The 17639-nt window shown below is 40.0% G+C and overlaps 1 protein-coding gene across 3 annotated transcripts in view; it reads right to left on the minus strand.

Annotated features, from left to right (window-relative positions):
- Positions 1-3982: 3982 nt before the first annotated feature.
- Positions 3983-17639, minus strand: part of LOC131248832 (outer envelope protein 39, chloroplastic) — a 34151-nt gene continuing 20494 nt past the window's right edge. For 2 of the 3 annotated variants that reach the window (XM_058249312.1, XM_058249310.1), the window contains 2 exons: positions 13286-13355; positions 3983-4241 (listed from right to left, as the gene is read on the minus strand). In XM_058249312.1, the coding sequence (XP_058105295.1) occupies positions 4084-4241; positions 13286-13355 (228 nt within the window). In that variant the 3' untranslated portion in view covers positions 3983-4083. The remainder of the gene's footprint in view (positions 4242-13285; positions 13356-17639) is intronic. The other variant, XM_058249311.1, reaches the window with a different exon arrangement.

Below are 17639 nucleotides of genomic sequence, written 5' to 3' on the forward strand. Positions count from 1 at the left end.
GATGTGCAGTTAGAGCTTGGCTTTGTAATGCAATTTTGTGCTGCTGCCATGCTTATGTCTCTCAGGGATTGCATTCTTCCGTTTAAGATCTTGCAGGTTTGGTTTAAAAGGTTAGCATTGAGGATTTTGGCTGCTGCATGTCTTTCCCATTTCAAGTTGAAAAGGTCAAGCCTAGAATTCTTCCAAAGGAGCTTTGGGCGTGGGCCATGCTACAGAATCCTGGGTAAAGGCTCTTAAAGGCTATTGAGCTTGAAAAAACAGCAGGATGGTGATTGGGTCACCAGGATATATCCCTGGTGACCAAGCTGATATTTGTGTTTTCCAGGTTTATGTGACCTTATGAACATGTTGGATGGCAAATAAACATCAAGGTGGGTGTCATTATTGGCACTGTTTCCTGTGCCTCAAAAATCAGGTTGATCCAACCATTAGGTGGGGTACATCATAGAAAAAAATGAGCATCCACATAAAAAGCTCCACATCCATGTGGAGGGCACACATCAACTGAGAAATGCTTACACACAAGTACATCCAACTAGTGCGGCTCAACATGGTGCTTGGTATGACATCTTGCCCATTCAGTAATTTTATCCTACAATGAAAATGAGATGTCCCAAAAATCAGGTTGATCCAACCATTAGAATGTTAATAACATGGTTGGACCCACTCACCAAGGTGTGTGCGTGCACTCAGAACAGTGCGTTTAAAAGACTTGAGTCGCTACTAGCTGAGGAAAGCTTAGAATCTACAATCGGATAGATCTATAGATTCTCCTTGGTTGGGAAATCAATTACGCTTCAATTTAAGTTGAATCTTGGACAAGGTCTGAGATTGGAGATGTTAAATAAGGACATCGGTGATGGTGAGGGAAAAGATTAGGCATCTTTAACCACCCGTAGGGTATCTTAGGGATTTTCAAGGTTTCGAGAAGGCCTTGTGCCGAAGGGCTAGACTAGTTATCGAAAGGTCAGAAATTAACTAGCGGACCACTATTTCAAAACATTACCAAGGAGACCACACTGTATATTTGAAAAAAAAAAATGGTAACAAAGCAAAAAAGAACAAAGAGGCAATGATGCAAAATCCAACAATGAAAATGGTAAAAAGTGAAGGGTCGTGGTTCAAGAAAACTTGGCATCTGGTGCACCAAGCTTAAAAAAGACTAAGAAGGATCCAAGATTCACTTAACTAAAAGCAAGGGGTATAGAAAATGAGGAATATGCAGAAGAGAATAGAAGTAGGAAATGTCTGAATACGTCTGAATTCAATCCTGGCCACAACCAGTATTACATATGGGGCTCAAATTGGAGTGATCGAAACTGTTGACTTGATGGTTCCCACATGGATTGGGTGATGCCTGAATAGCATGAACCCTTCATTAATGGACTGCGAACAGTTTGCGTTAGCTGTCATACTCTTCAGCACCAATCAAAGGATTTTGGTAATAAAAATAAAAATAAACTAGCGAGGCATAACGTATGCATCACCAAACCATTAGCAATACGTGTACCCAATCCTAAGAGCCTGTTTTCATCAACAAATCAGTCAACTCGGATCGGTTTAGGGCTCCAATTTGTTAAGTGGAGCATTTATATTAGGTTGTGTGTTTTTTAAAGTGTTTCTGAATGCGGAAGCCAAATTGAGAGGGTTTTTGGCTCAAAACCCCCTTTGGCGGTCCCTAAATATTCTATCAAAGTAAAATATTTTTAAAACATGATTTTCTACCATGACCATTTTTAAAATCCTGGAAGAAGGTTAACAACATCTGGTGGAACTCTAGCTTCCTGCGTTTAGACACCATGGCCTGAAACTAGGAACCATACATCCACACATGCACGTTGAAATTAGACGAATTCTGTAGGGATAACAGCTTACATATATAGAGTTTGAGCTAATTTTGAGACAAGTTTATCCCTAAACTTTTTAGGTAATTCCATCTTGCCCTCTTCTCTTTTCTTTACCTTCTCTCTCATAGGTGAGCCCACATGATGAACAACACATATTGTGTTGGGGCCTCACATTATGGATGGCCCACATCAAAATGTGGCCCCACATGATGGACGATCCACATCAAAATGGATGACATTGGAGTTTGGCCCCACATTATGGAAGGTTGCCGTCAAAGGTGGGCCCACACTACGAACGACCCATATTGAAGGTTAGGCCCACAAGATTAATTGTCCACATCAAGGTGGGCCCTCATGCATCAAAGGTGAGCTCCACATGATGGATAACCCCCATCAAGGTCTATTCCCATATGATGGACAATCCACATCAAGTGGCCCCACCTGATGTACGAACCACATCAAAGGTGGGACCCACATGATGGATGGCGGACATTGAAGGTGGGCCGACATTGTGGACCCATGTTGAAGGTGGGGCTCCACATAATGAAAGGTCCACATCAAGGTGGGCACACATAATGGACAAAGTAACTTCCAATGATGGATGGCCGACGTCAAAGTGTGGCCCCCATAAGATGGATAGTTCACATCAAGTGGGCACCACCTGATGGACGCCCCATATTAAGTGACCCAACATGAAGGTTCGCCCCATATGATGGATGGCCCGCGTCAAAGTGTGGCCCCACATGATAGACAACCCATATCTAGGTGGATCTCACAAAATGGACAGTCCCCTAATGATGAATGGCCAACATTCAAGGCCGGCCTTGCATGATGGAAAGCCCACTTAGAAGGCGAGGCCCGCACGATGGACACATCAAATGTGGGCTCCACATGGGGCAATGTACATTGAGCGGTCCCACATGAAGGACAATTAACATTGATGGACCCCACATGATGGATGTGGAAACCCAAATAATGGACAGTGCACATCAAAGGTCAGCTCCTAATGATGAATGGTGCACATCTACGGTGGGCCGCACATGATGGACAGCCCATTTCAAAGGCCAGGCCCACACGATGGAGGGTCATCAATGGTGAGCTCCACATGAAGAATGATCCACATCCAATGAGTCAACATGATGAACGGCCCACATCCAACGTGAGAGGTTGATCCCAGGTACACATGCACAAAAGAAATAGATATTTTAGAGGAATGAAACCAAGGATCGCCAGAGGATGGAAATGACGTCCAAAATGGGGTTGAGCTGGGCTAAAAATGACCTGAGCCCAAGCCTGACAAGAAAATTGCTCAAGCTTAGCTAAGTCCAAGCCCAGCAAATAGTTGTTGGGCAGGCTACCTGGGCCATTGCTACCCTTACTTTCTAGTGAACCTACTGTCTTATTTTCACCCCTACTTTCCAAGGAAAGTCCTGAATCAGTGCTTGCATCAATCCCCATTCCAAAAAGGAGATTTCTATAGTTGTTTCAACTGAGAAAATAAGGATGTATGCACATATGCTAACCGCATATGCATTCATTCAAATATATGGATGCACTACTGCAAACCCAAAAGACATAGCAGTCGAAGGTTATTTCAAGTTCTTAAAAAAGGTTAGACCCATTGCTCAATCATCCACTGTTCTGTCTCCTGCTACTCGCATGGATGGCCCATGCCACAAAATCACTCATTTGGGTGATCCTAGCCACAAATCTTTTGCACTTTTTCCATATGAATGCATTGTTGCATCTTCATAGCTGTCTCTCTATTTGCACTATGTAGGCTGCAAAATGGAAAGTCAGGATTGACCTTCAAAGATATTTTTAGGGGATGGTGCATCCATGAGGCAGTCCCCTGAGACAATCTGGATCAGTGAACCATGAGCCGGCCCACTTGTACAAAATGAATATACTCTGGTTGAGGATCCTATAATTTCTCCATTTTCCTTGGAGCAAACTCCAGTGTTTTGGTGCTAACAACATCCAAATCACAAGAGAACATTGTATCAATTGTCAGATTGTTGTGCTGCCAACACCTCCTAGAGATTTTGGTTTTATTAATCATTGGTGATCTTCTTCTTTTTTCTTTCTTCTTCTTTTTTCTTTTTTCTTTTTTGAAGATTGAATCATGGTTATCATTGAAAACAATGCATGCTAAATTTCATTGCATGCAACATTTCGCATTGAATTTTGAATTTTGTTAATATGAAATGGATTAGTTGTAGGCCTTTCAAAACTTTCATGAGGTGACATTGCCAATGCCAAAGTAAACAGTTTTCTGTTGGAACGCATTCATTGCATAGTCAATCCGGAACTGACCTAAACTTGAGTTGAATCGAAGACCATACCCAAAACCAAGTCCAGACCCAGGTTTGCCTTTCCTGAGAGCAGGATTGCCTGAAATTTCAAAAAAGAAAAGAAAAAATTCCCATCAGGACATAAAAAATGATAAATAAATAATATATGATAAACTCTTTGATTGTAATCAACCTATGTAATAGATTGTTAGATAGTGCTTGGTTGTAATCGACCTATGTAATAGTCTATTACATTATTCTTTTGGGAGTTTTGGGCTCTCATTGCTGGTTCCCAACCTGGATAAAGGAGGGTTGCGTTAGGTTGGCATCTGGTGTTATACGCATGCCATAACCTCCTTCCATCATGAAATCCAAAGAATACAACATCCCAAACTCATACTAGGGCATTCCCTGCAAGCGACATGCTGCATCGGAACTCAGGTACAGTGAGAAATGCGCAAGGGTTGGCTAGGGTGTCCCCCGGAAGCAACAATGCTCGATTGTGGTGAGAAGTAAGCAAGGTTTCCCACGCCATTTTGGAAGCGCAGATGTAAAGAAACCAGTCTAAGAGAAAAGGATTCGTCTGGCCACATGAAATATAGGAAGACTGAGAGGGAAGAGTGTGGACTTCGTAGATACGATAGAACAGAGTACAGTTAACATATCGTATTCAAAAAAAGAAAAACATATCATGTTCAAGAAACCAAGTGGTAAAGGACTAAAACTAGTGTTCGAATTATCTCCGATATTATCAAAATATCTCCGATACTATCTTTATCCCTAGCTCAGCAATACCGATAACATTGGTAGCGATACCGATAATGCTGGTAGTATCAGAAATTTCAGGTATTAGCAATGTATTGCTAAGTATCGCCAATGTATCAATATTGCTAATGTAATCGTCAATATTTTCAACTATGTAAATTCTAGGTGTCGCTTGTATTGCCAATGCATCAATATCACAAATATTTTCGACTATGTAAATTCTAGGTAATGCTTGTATCATAAATGCAATAATATCGCCAACATATTGATATCATTAAAATTTTGTTTATTAGAAAAAAAAAAAAATTCAATTTTTTTTCATGGGCACATGGTTGTTTTTGGTGTTTAATTTGTCATTGATAACATTGATAATATCTTGATATTATCGATATCGAAACATGTGAGATATTAAGACCACAATTTTTCATTTCCTTTACATTTGTTGACGATTTCTTGGTAAAATATCATGTGTTGTTGGTATTTTGCAATATCGATAGATGTTTGGATGGTCAAATAGGTCGGAGGGTAAGCCGGATGGGATAGTTGGACTGATTTCTTGCAACAACACATGTTTTTAAGGCCCCATTAAATGGAAACTTGTTATGTATGCATTCTCTTTACAATTTTTATTTTTATTTTTTCTAAATATGCAAATATGTACATTTCAACATCTCCTAAAGTTTCACTGAAAATTACACCGTTTTTCCTATGTTTCCCCGCATTTCCAGTTATCAGAGATATTATCGGCGATAACGATGTTGTTTACATATCCCTGGCCAGCAAAACTAGTAGCAATACTGATACTTCGAACACTGACTAAAACTACAGAATTTATTTATATAAACTATGTCATAGGAAAGGACAATAATATAAATGGGGTAGGGATTGTGGGTAGATAAAGATTTGAAGGATAAAGTTGTAGATGTTAAGAGAGTGATAGAATTTTATTACAAATACTTGTCTTCGGGTCAGGCTTGGGCTCAAGTAATGTGCCTTCAAAGTATTCACGAGCTTATTGAATTTTTTTTTTGGATCCTTACTGTTGCTCGGGTGGTAGACTCTAAGAAGTTTCAACACCCGGTCAAGGGTTCGAGTATCCATAGGATGGTGAAATTCCACTAGCGTGAGTGTGGGGTGTGTGTGCGTGTGTTAAAAAAAAAATGCTTATTGAATTTTTTTAATAATATGTGGTACTTCATCACGGGTATTCATAAGATATAACCAAGTACAGCCAGAGAAGTCTTTTACAAAAGACATGAAATATCAATAGCCATCTACGGATACAATGGAAGCAATATGGGTAAGTCTCACAAAGAAGTTTGGAGGCTTATTGCAATGGGAATCCTTTGGCTTACCTGGAAGGAGCAGAATGGTCAATGTTTTCAGAACAAGGATTCCTCCGTGGAAGGGGTTATTTGTAAAGTTAAATGTGCAGTGGTGGAATGGGTTGCCTATGTTAAAGCAACAAAGTCTGTGTTGACCTTTCCTCCTTTTTTGTGAAGTTTTCAGGCTGCATTTTTCCCCCGCCTTTTGACAGTTTTTTTAAAAACAAATTTCATGTTACCTCTTTTAAATAAATAAATAAAGTTGTTTCCCAAAATGCCCACTTCCAATATCTTATGTCCATAATTCATGAGGGCGAAGAGTCAAGAGAGTGAGAAGGATGTTGCCCATAGAATTGAAGCAGGGTGGAAGAAATGGAGACGTGCCACTAGAGTCGTGTGATCATCGTGTACCACTCAAACTGAAATGGAAATTTTATAAGATAACTAGAAGACTAGCCATGCTTTATGGGACAGAATATTGGGCAGTTAAGGAAAAACATGTCCATAGCATGAGCATATCTAAATGAGGATGTTGAGATGGATGAGTGGCAAGACAAGGAGAGAATTAGAAATGAATGCATTTGAGGGAATGTAGTAGTACCAATCAGTGTTCATAATATCGATACTATCGGCCGATATTATCGTTATCGATGGCCAGCGATACGAAACCCCTATGAAATCCCTTAGGGCGTGTTTGGTCCGTGGAATTGAATGGCATTGAAATGTATTAGATGGGATTAACATCATTATTGCACAATGATTGCATGTCTAGAAATCCCATGGTATTGTAGCCATCCAATCCCATGTTTGGGATACATTTTTTGCTATAGGAAAACACTGGATTAAGCAAAATCATGTTTGGTGGGCCATGTAATTGTAATCAACGGACCATATTCACAACGAATGTCATTCACTTGTACACATATATAACTAGAATGTCACGTGAAAACGGTGTATATGGATAGACGGCATGGATAAACACATGCATAAATGTGGGGCCCACATGTGTAGTGGATTTCAAAATCCACGGAGATACTGCATGGAACTAGATACAATTCCATGGGACTAAATGCAATTCCATCCCACCTAATCCCAACCTTTCCCATCATCTCCAAACGTTGGATGGAATTGCACGAGACCTAATGCAATTCTATCCCACCTAATCCCATCTAATACCCTACACCAAACGCCCCCTTAGAAATACAAAAAATCACGGAATCATGTGTATCATGTGATATATTGCACAAATATCGTAAAATATCATGCGATATCGCCGATATCGATTATATATTGCCATTTATAGTGATTTTTCCCTTGATTGTATACATGATATCGTCGATATCCATCAATATCTTCCTGTAGCCACCTACCATTCCACAAATTCGGAATATATATATATATATATATATATATGGGTGGCCTTCGACTGGATTTGGTGGGCCAATCGTCGATGACGCTAGATAAGCCTAAAACCTTTTTTCCCCATCCAAAGAGAATCGCTTTGAAAGAAACTTCCATCGAGGTTTTTGGGATTTGGGTAGGGATTTTGAAAAAGAAAGAAAGAAAGAAATTAGAGAGAAATTTTGGGGATTTTGAATGGATTCGAAATCGCAGGGCTCGCGGGCTGCGCCTTTAATGAAGAAGAAGATGAGGGTTTCGTCTTTTGATTCGAGTCCCTCCTGGATTCGGTGAGACTCTGTTTGCACTTAAGACGGTACAACCCTTACGATGGGCCATATTTTATATCCATTCCGTCCATTTGCTTGAAGAGATCAATTTAGGTCATGGGACAAAGAACTATGCATATCCAAAGCTCAAGTGGAACCCATCATAGAAAACAATGGGAATTGAATGCCTATCATTAAAAACTTCCTGAGGGCCACAGAAGTTTTCGATCACGCTGATATTTGTGTTTTCACTTGGTCCATATCTCCATTAACTTATGAGCAGGTTGGATCTCAAATAAACATTATGGTGGGTCCCACCGTAAGTTTTCAAATTTCAACGGTGGGCATCATTGTCCCCACTATTTTCTGTAGTGGGGTCCACTTAAGCTTTGGATCAGCCTCGTTATTTGGTTTATGCCCTAAAATGATCTCTCCAAATGGATGGTCGATGTGGATACAACACATACATCATGGTGGGGCCCACAGCCAGGGTAACACCCACATCATTGGTTCCATGTGCAACGCAAATTGGGGAGTACCCCAACTCACTCCGAGCGTGGTTTTGGTGGATCCACTCGATGGATCCCTAACTATGGGGCCATCTGCAATGTATGTGTCTTACATCCACAACATCCTCCATTTTGAAAGCACATTTTAGGGCATGATCCCAAAAAATAAAGCATATCCAAATCTTTGATGGACCAAAGCACAATTAACATTAAGGATTGCATCTCCACCATTAAAACTTCGTGGGATCCACCGGAATGTCATCCAAGCTTTTAATCAAGTTGATATTTGTGTAGTCTCTTCATCCAAGTCTTTGTGACCTTACCAACAAGTTGGATGGCCCATGAAAAGTTTTTAATGGTCGACTACCATTGTTTCTTGTATTATGGTCCACCTGGGATTTGGGATCTGCTTTAGTTTTGGGACCATGCTCTAAAATGAGTTTTTAAAAAACAGATGGATGGCGTGGAAATGAGCAAAATAAATCACAGTGGGCCCCACGGCCAGGGATCCCACTGGATTCACCAAAGCCGCGCCCCCAACTCTGTAGGAAGGGGATTACGTGTTGAGTAACTCATACTAAGTTGTGAGGCCCAACATGATTTATATATTTTATCCACTCCATTCATCCATTTTATCAGATAATTTTATGGCTTGAGCTAAAAAAAGAAGCATATATAAAAATCTAGTGGACCACACCACATGAAATAGTGTGAATTGAATGTCTACCTTTGAAAAATTCTTAGGGGCCACAAAAGTTTTCAGTCAAGCTGATATTTGTTTTTCCCTTCATCCAGGTCTGTGTGACCTTATGAACAGGTTGGATCTCAAATAAACATCATGGTGGGCCCTAGGAAGGTTTCAACAGTGGGCGTCACTATCCCCACTGTTTTCTATGGTGGGGTCCACTTGAGCTTTGGATCAGCATAATTCTTTGGCTCTTGCCCTAAAATGATCTCTCCAAATTGATGAATGGTTTGGATACAACGCATACATCATGGTGGGGCCCACAGTCAGGGTCCCACCCACATAGTTGTTTCGTGTCGCATGTGGATTGGGATGTACATAGATTACCTACTGATGTTGCCCATGCCTAATAGTGAGGTGGCTACTAACACTACTCTGTGGGCCCCACCATGATGTATGTGTTATATCCATGCCATTTATCTATTTTTCTATATTATTTTAGAGCATGATCATAAAAATGAGGAAAATCCAAATCTCAAGTGGACCACACAACAAGAAATAAGTTGTGATTGAACGACCGCCATTAAAAACTTCCTAGGGCCCATTGTAATTTTTATTTGCCATCCAACCTGTTGATTAGGTCATAAAGACCTTGATGAAATGAAAACACAAATCTCAGCTTCATCTAAAGACCTGTCATTCAACAGTTGTGGCCCTAAGAAGTTTTTATGGTGGGCGTTCAATTTCCACTATTTCCTATGGTGTGGTCCACGTGAGATTTTAATCTGCCTCGTTTTTCGCATTATGGTCTAAAATTATTTGGGAAAATGGATGGATAAAGTAGATAAAAAAAAACATACATTATAGTGGGGCCCACAGAGAAGGAAAATGGATGGATAAAGTAGTGGATACTGGCTACTGACAGCGTCAGTAGGCAATCCGCGTCCCACCAGGACCTAGCTAGAGATGAACGGTCCTATGGGGCTTGTGGTGGGGCCCGCTGATGTATATAAGAAATCTAGTCCATCCATCCATTTTTCCAGAGTATATTAGGGCATGTGCCACAAAATCAAGCAAATCCAAAGCTCAAGTGGGCCGCACGACATGAAATAGTGAGGATTAGACGTCCATATTGCCCCACTGTTTCTTGTGGTGTGGTCTACCTGAGAATTTGATCTGCTTCATTTTTTGGCCCATGCCCCACAATGAGTTGGAAAGAAGGATCGAGGGCATAGATATACAAACACATACATCGAGGTGGGACCCACATAATAGTAATTGTGTCTAATGGCCTTATTTTAACAAGTGCCCACTAATCAGAGGTTAGAATTTTTTTTCAACTAATTAAATATCCACTAACTATATGTAAAAGTTATAGCTGCCCACAAATTTAGTTCTATTAGTTCAGTCAGACAACGCATAGCTTAGGATCCTATACAAAGGAAACCTATCATGTGCACTTCTTTTTTGAGATGTTATGATTTAAAAGTGTATGTTAAGGTATTTTTTAACAATTCTTAAGGTTTCATTGAAAAACTCAACCATTTTCTAAATGATTTCCCATGATTCCCAAAAAGTGCGATAAATTATCCGATACAAACGATATATCTTATACGATAACCGATACGTATTTGTATCCCTCAAGTACGATACATCGTGCAATACCGATATTTTGAACATTGGTACCAATAGGTAACAAAATGACGGAAAGTAGACTTAAGATGGTTTGGTCATGTGCAATGGAGACCAAGATCTGTGCTGGTTAGGAGTGAGTTGGTACAAGTTAAAGGCTCTAAAAGGGTAAGGGGAAGGCCCAAACAAACGTGGGTGTACGTAGTAAGAAAAAACTTGATACCTATAGTGTAATTGAAGTTATGGCCCTTGATAAGAGTGGAATGGCAGAAAAGAATTCATATAGCCAACCCAAATTAGTTGGGATAAAGCTTAGATGATTATATAGAGCTTCACTAACAATCGGGGGATTAAACTTATAAGCCATACTATGAAACTCCATGAGAGCAACTAAGAAAAAACTAAAGCATGAGATGAACATATTGGAAAATCAATTTGGTCTCAAGCCAGGGAGGTCTACCATTGAAGCTATTTTCCTACTCAGACAATTGATGAAGGTAGAGGAAGGAGGATCTCAACATGGTCTTTATTAACTTAGAGAAAGCATATGATAAGAGGTCCCTAGAGAGTTAATCTGATGGGTGTTGGAAAGAAAAGAGTTTTAAGAGGATATATTAACGTGATTAAAGATATGTATGAGGGAGTGGTGACAAATATGAGGACCAATAATGGTGGGTTCCCAATTGATGCAGGCTTGAACCAGGAATTGGCATTGAGCCCATCTTTTTTTGCATTGGTTATGGACAAGTTAATAAGACATTTGCAAAAAGAGATCTCATGGTGTTCCTCTAGAATTAGGTCAGATTGCTAACCAAGATGTTTCCCACAATGACCACTTACGATATCCGAGGTTGATAATTCATGAGAGTTGAGAGATTGAAAAGGATGTTGCCCATAGAATTCAAGCCGGTGGAAGAAATGGAGATATTCCTCTAGAATTTTATGTGATCATTGTGTACCACTCAAAATTGAAGGGGAAATTTTAAAGGATAGCTATAAGACCAGCCATGCTTTATGGGATAGAACGTTAAGCAGATAAAGAACAACACATTCATAGGATGAATGTAGCTGAAATGAGGATGTTGAACTTCAGCTGCCCTCCCTCTTTGACTTGCTTTTTTGTGTTCTTGGGGCTGTATTCTTTTCTCGCTTCTTGCAAGCTTCTTAATAAAATTTTGTTATCTCCCAAAAAAAAAAAAAAAAAAGATGAGAAGGATAGACGTAGAAGCGAATGCATTCGAGGGAAGTTAGGAATAGCCCCAATAGGTGTAATGATAGGAGGAAAAGTAGACGAAGATGATTTGGTCATGTGCAACATAGAGCAAAAACTACGCCAGTTAGGAGTGATTTGGTGCACAAGTTGAAGGCTCTAAAAGGCAAGGATGGTGCAAAAGGGCATGAATGGAGCTAGTAAGAAAAGACTTGATGACCTATAGTCTAACTGAAGGTATGGCCCTTGATAGAGTGGCATGGCTGAACAGGATTCATGTAGCCAACCCCAATTAATTGGGATGAGGCTTAGAAGATGATGATGACGATGAATCACCATCTCCACGTGTTGTTTAACCGGTCCACCCATTCTTTCTACTGGTAAGAAGCACAACGTATGATATTACCAAAAGTAGAATAATGGATGTCGCTATAATAGTGGGTTGGAGATTCCCTATGCATCTATATGAGGATTAATCCTCCATCATGCACAAACAGGGAAGTTGCCAATTTACTCCCAGAGTCCTACAGGTCTCCAAATGTTATGGGGATATACACTGATGTTTGAAAGTTGAACAAACTCAGGCTAGACTCAATTGGATTCGTAAGAACCTGGGAAATAAAAATAAAAAATGAAACTTGATTTGCTCACAACTCATTCAAAACTTGCTTAACTCCATCCTACTCGATTCACAAAAAATTGGAAAAGTTGAAAAAAAAAACAATTTGGACAAAACTAAACTCAACTCACCAAGACTACAATATTTTGTAAATTTTAAATATTAAACATTCCTGACTCTTTAGTGTTCAAGACTGCCAAAAACAACTGAGATATTCAACACAACTGACTTTCGAGCTGAGTCGAGTTTTCAAGTTCAAAAAATATGTTCCAGATCACTGACCTGATGGACCAACTGTGGATGGATAGATCATGCCCAAGCAATCTCCAAGAACTTAAAGCCATATTATCTTCTGCCTCATTTTCAACCAAATTTAGATCGTTGTTGCATTTTTCTCTTAAGTGACTATTTGCAGTTTGCAGGCTAATAATCAAAGGATCATGATTGACCAGTCCGAAGAGTTCTCAGGGATGAATCCATCCAGAGGATGCCAATGAGAAAAGCTGGAGACACTAATACTGTCATACATCAACAGGGGTTATGAAAGTCTCAGAGCATTCAGATATACATTACTTACAATTTACAAAACAATAATCCACTATTATGCCCACTGATTCGCAGAGGCATAATCCACTATTATGCCCACTGATTCGCACAGGCTTATTGTGTGTGCATATATATTCCCCAAAAAATAATTAGCAAAACAACTGCTGCTATGGTAATGAAACTGACCAGGGACATGGTGACCAGAGCCCAAATCTGTTCCACAGTCCATAAAAATGGCACCTTCCAATCCCTTTGCCTTCAACAAAATGAAGCTTGCAAGTGTGAGAATAATATAACTTACGAGTTCTTTATGGCAAAGTAAAAAATAGAAGATTGCATTATGCTGAATGACAAACAACAATAGCAGGTACAGAAAACAGCTTTGGCTATTCATTAACATAACAGTGCTCAGAATTTCATTTGAGAAATCTAACCAAATTGGCAAAATATTGAGAATCCTAAAACCTACGTGAACGTTTGGATGCGTAGACAACCCACTTAAGATGACAATGTTCATGAATTGTGTTCGGACACATGGACAGGGTTGTCCATGGCTGTTGTTGTTTTGAGTTTGGATGACACCTCCTGGACAACCTTTTCCTGAGAAGTGGACCACAGGTGCATAAATGGAAGAGGCGTTCTGTGGCACTTGCCAATATGCATACCCGCACGAGACCCAAACCCTGTAATAGTCAATTCTAAAATGTGAACATGCTCTCTTAAAATTTGGTCCATGTAGAGTTGGGTTGCATCTAACTGAGTATGGTTGCAATTAGGGATGCAGAGTAGAGAACTTTTTTTTTCTTTGGGAACACTTGTCTTGGATAGGTGAATGCCTGATGCAGGATAAATGCTTTATGATGTGATTGACTAGAAGATATCAAAGTTCACATTTTCACAAAATAAATCAAGTATAAAAATCAATCATTCTACCACAAAATCAGAAAATTTCAGATTTAACTATATAGGTTCCAACCAAAAATCATCATCCTATAATACATAATCAATATAAAATCATAAAAGAAAAGGCCCTACAAGATGTAAGAATCTCATTCTAGCATCAATGTTGTCAAATGGCATCAGCGATCCTATGCGATCAAGTATGCCTGATCACATAAGCGATCGCATCTGCCATATGGAAGGCATTACACGATTATGCGATCACATAATCGATTATGTGATCGCTTTTGACAACATTGTCTAGCATATCCCAACATACCAATAGATTCAAAATTTCAGGTTTTGGGACCCAATTAGGGCTTAGGTTCAAAATTAGAAACTTAGGATTTACAAATTGAGGAAATTTAAATTAGGCTTTGGATTGGGATGGGTTAGGGTTTCATGGAACGGGGTTTTGTGAGGAAACAAAGAGAAAAGAAAAAATAGCACAAGGGTTGCCATGTGTGCACCCTCACTCGTGCATGCGCACGTGCGTAGGGCCCTGGGAGAGGTTGTACGGATGGGTTCTCTTGGGTTGTTTAGGATGAATGAAGAAGATGATCGAAAAAAATGAAAGGTTTCCAGCGTTCTTTTTCCGAGGGGGGGTTGATGAAGAGAAAGAAGAAGAATGAAAGATGGAGGGCTTCGCACCCACTCTAATCCTTGGAGATCTTCAAGAATGAAGGAAGGAGAGAGTTCTCTCTTTGTATTTTCTCAAAAAAAAAAAACAAAAAAAAAAACATGCATCTTCCCAAAGTAGGGTCTACTAGATGCACGTACTATGCATGTAGGGTATTCAAAATGACCCGTTGGTGGGCCCCATGTAGGGATCATCCATCCACAATGAAACTGGGACCCTCCTCCTCTGGTAGACCCTATATGAAGGTCTAATGTCCTCATCAATCGCCACCCATCTCACACAAGCTGCCCACCCCAAGTGTGCCCCTGCATCCCACAAGTGACCCCACTCGAGCTTGGTGTGAAAATGTCCTTGTATTAATCACCTCTGATGAGGAGTCTCGAATACAAGACCTCTCGCTCTGATACCACTTTGATGCGGGACAACTAACCACTTGCTCTAAAAGCTCGAACTGATAGAGCGTGGCGAATTAATCCCTTTATCTCATAGCCCAGGCCCCACATCCCATGGGTCAAGTCCTCGGCCGAACCCCCTCGTGGGCCCCACTTCACATGAGCCCATCTCACATGGGTCTTGCCTCACATGAGCCACCCATCTCACACAAGCCGCTCACCCTGAGTGTGCCCTTGCATCCCACAGGCCACCCCACTCGAGCCCAATGTGAAAATGCCCCTGCATTAATGCCCGCCTCCATCCTCTCAGAAAGCAGTAAAGCACAATATTCAATTTTTCGGACAACCTTGTCAAAGTGGACAAGCTTATCTTAAGTGAATTCCACATCCAAATGCAATTCAAGCTTTATGCATCCAAACAACTCCTAAGAAACACTTAGGAGCGCAAATCATCACATGCATGGTTATAAGTACAGGAATCAGTATCAACAGAAACAAAGAAGCCACTACGATGCATGAATGACAAACCTTGTCAAATTAAAGGTTTAGAGTCATCAAAGGTTGCTACTTATAATACTGAACTCACTAAAACAAATTGCTTTTTAGGCGTGTGGGTTTTAATTGGTCAGGAAAAAAGATCTATCAAAATGAAAGTGATTTGTAGAATGAGATCACTTGGTTACTTGTATCAAGGCCAAGGTATTCCAAAACGGTAACGGCGTAACAGCCACCACCATTACCGTTATGATACGAGTCGTAATAGCCGTTACGGCCCTTGTAACGGCCGTTACAGCCCCCGTATCAGCCGTTATGGACCTTTAAAAAAAAAAAAAAAAAAACTATTACTAGACCGTTACGGTCCGTTACGGGACCATTACAGCCCGTTTTTCTATAACGGCCATTTCGACCCCGTAACGCGTAACAGTTTTGACCGTTACCGTTACGTAACAGCCGTTACGGCCATTATTTAACCGATTTTGAATACCTTGATCAAGGCGACAAGTGGGGCGTCGCTCAATCAAATATAAAGATTTTCTTACAAAATGATGGCAACTCAAAGATGAGAAAATCACTTGATCTAGTTATTGATATATCAAAAGATAGATTTGCTAATTCCATGCAAGAGTAGGTTCCAGCCTCTAGGCCTATATGCACCATCACATGTGCCAACATGGCACACCTATGTGAGATCCAGTTGACGATCAGGTGAGTCCCACTTTGTATGTGCCCTACCCCAACATCCGGCCCTTGTGGTGGAGCACAATGCATGAAGAAGCAAATAGGTGGCTAAAAGAACTTGGGCAAAGTTTTATCCAGCAGTTCATCTGCTTTGTACATTATAGCCCACGTGATAACTAGACCAGCCTGATTCTTAGGAGATGTCATCTACGTGGTGGTGCCAACCTGATGGACAGCTCACCTGTTCCACATCAAGCTAGCTAGGCACATGCGGCGTGTGTAAAGTCATTGGGATTTACATATGTGTGTTGTTTACAAACCTCCCAAAAGATGAATCAAAAATCATAAGCACACAAACTAATACAATTTTTAAAAAAATGAATGCATTCGGGGAAACAGAGTAGCCCCAATAAAGTAGACTCTGATGGTTTGGTCATGTGCAATGGAGAACAAGAAGTCAAGAACTATGCTGGTTAGAAGTAAGTTGGTGCAAGTTGAAGGCTCTAAGAGGTCAAGGGGAAGGCTTGAAAGGACATGGGTAGAGATAATAAGAAAAGAGACTTGATGACCTATGGCCTAAACTTATGGCCCTTGATAGAGTGGAATGGTGGAACTGAATTCATGTAGCTGACCCCAATTAGTGGCAATAAGGCTTGGATAATGATAATGAATGTTGTTGGAGTTTTGCAATAAATTCATTATAAAGTTTTACTTAAGGGCATGTTTGATCAAACTTATTTTCAGTGATTTTCCTTTATTCAAGGCATTTGGTAAATCTACATAATTAAATTATTAATTTTGATTTCCATTGAAAAAGGGGGTTTTTTTTTCAACTCCCCTCTCTTGACTTACAACCAATGTTCGAAATATCGGTATTGTGTTACGTATCACACCCTTGGGATACGGATACATATCAGTTATCACATGGGATATATCGGTTGTATCACGTAATGTATTGTTGTTGTTGGAAACATGGGGAAACATTGGGAAATTGGTCAATTTTTTTCAATGAAACTTCAATGATTGTTAAAAAAGACATCAATAGACACTTATAAATCAAAATATTACAAACAAAAAAAAAATGCACATTAGTTTTTCTTTGTATGGGGTCCTAATCCATGAACTGTCTAACTGAATTGATGCAAGTATATTCACAGTCTATTCATATAATTTATAAATGTAAGAAGACGTGTGGAAACACAAGCAATACATTCAAAAGCAAAAGAAGAATCACTAGATCAGGTTACATATATGTTTGATTTTATGTTTGGACACAAAGATTGCAACCGATTTGCAAGAAATTGGGAATTTATTTTTTTTTTCAATTTCCACAACTCAGCCCATCTCCTCCAAATCTCGAAATCAACGCGCCCAATCCATGATTTTTCAT

Source organism: Magnolia sinica, chromosome 6 (assembly GCF_029962835.1).
Source record: "Magnolia sinica isolate HGM2019 chromosome 6, MsV1, whole genome shotgun sequence".
In the NCBI taxonomy this organism is placed as follows: domain Eukaryota; kingdom Viridiplantae; phylum Streptophyta; class Magnoliopsida; order Magnoliales; family Magnoliaceae; genus Magnolia; species Magnolia sinica.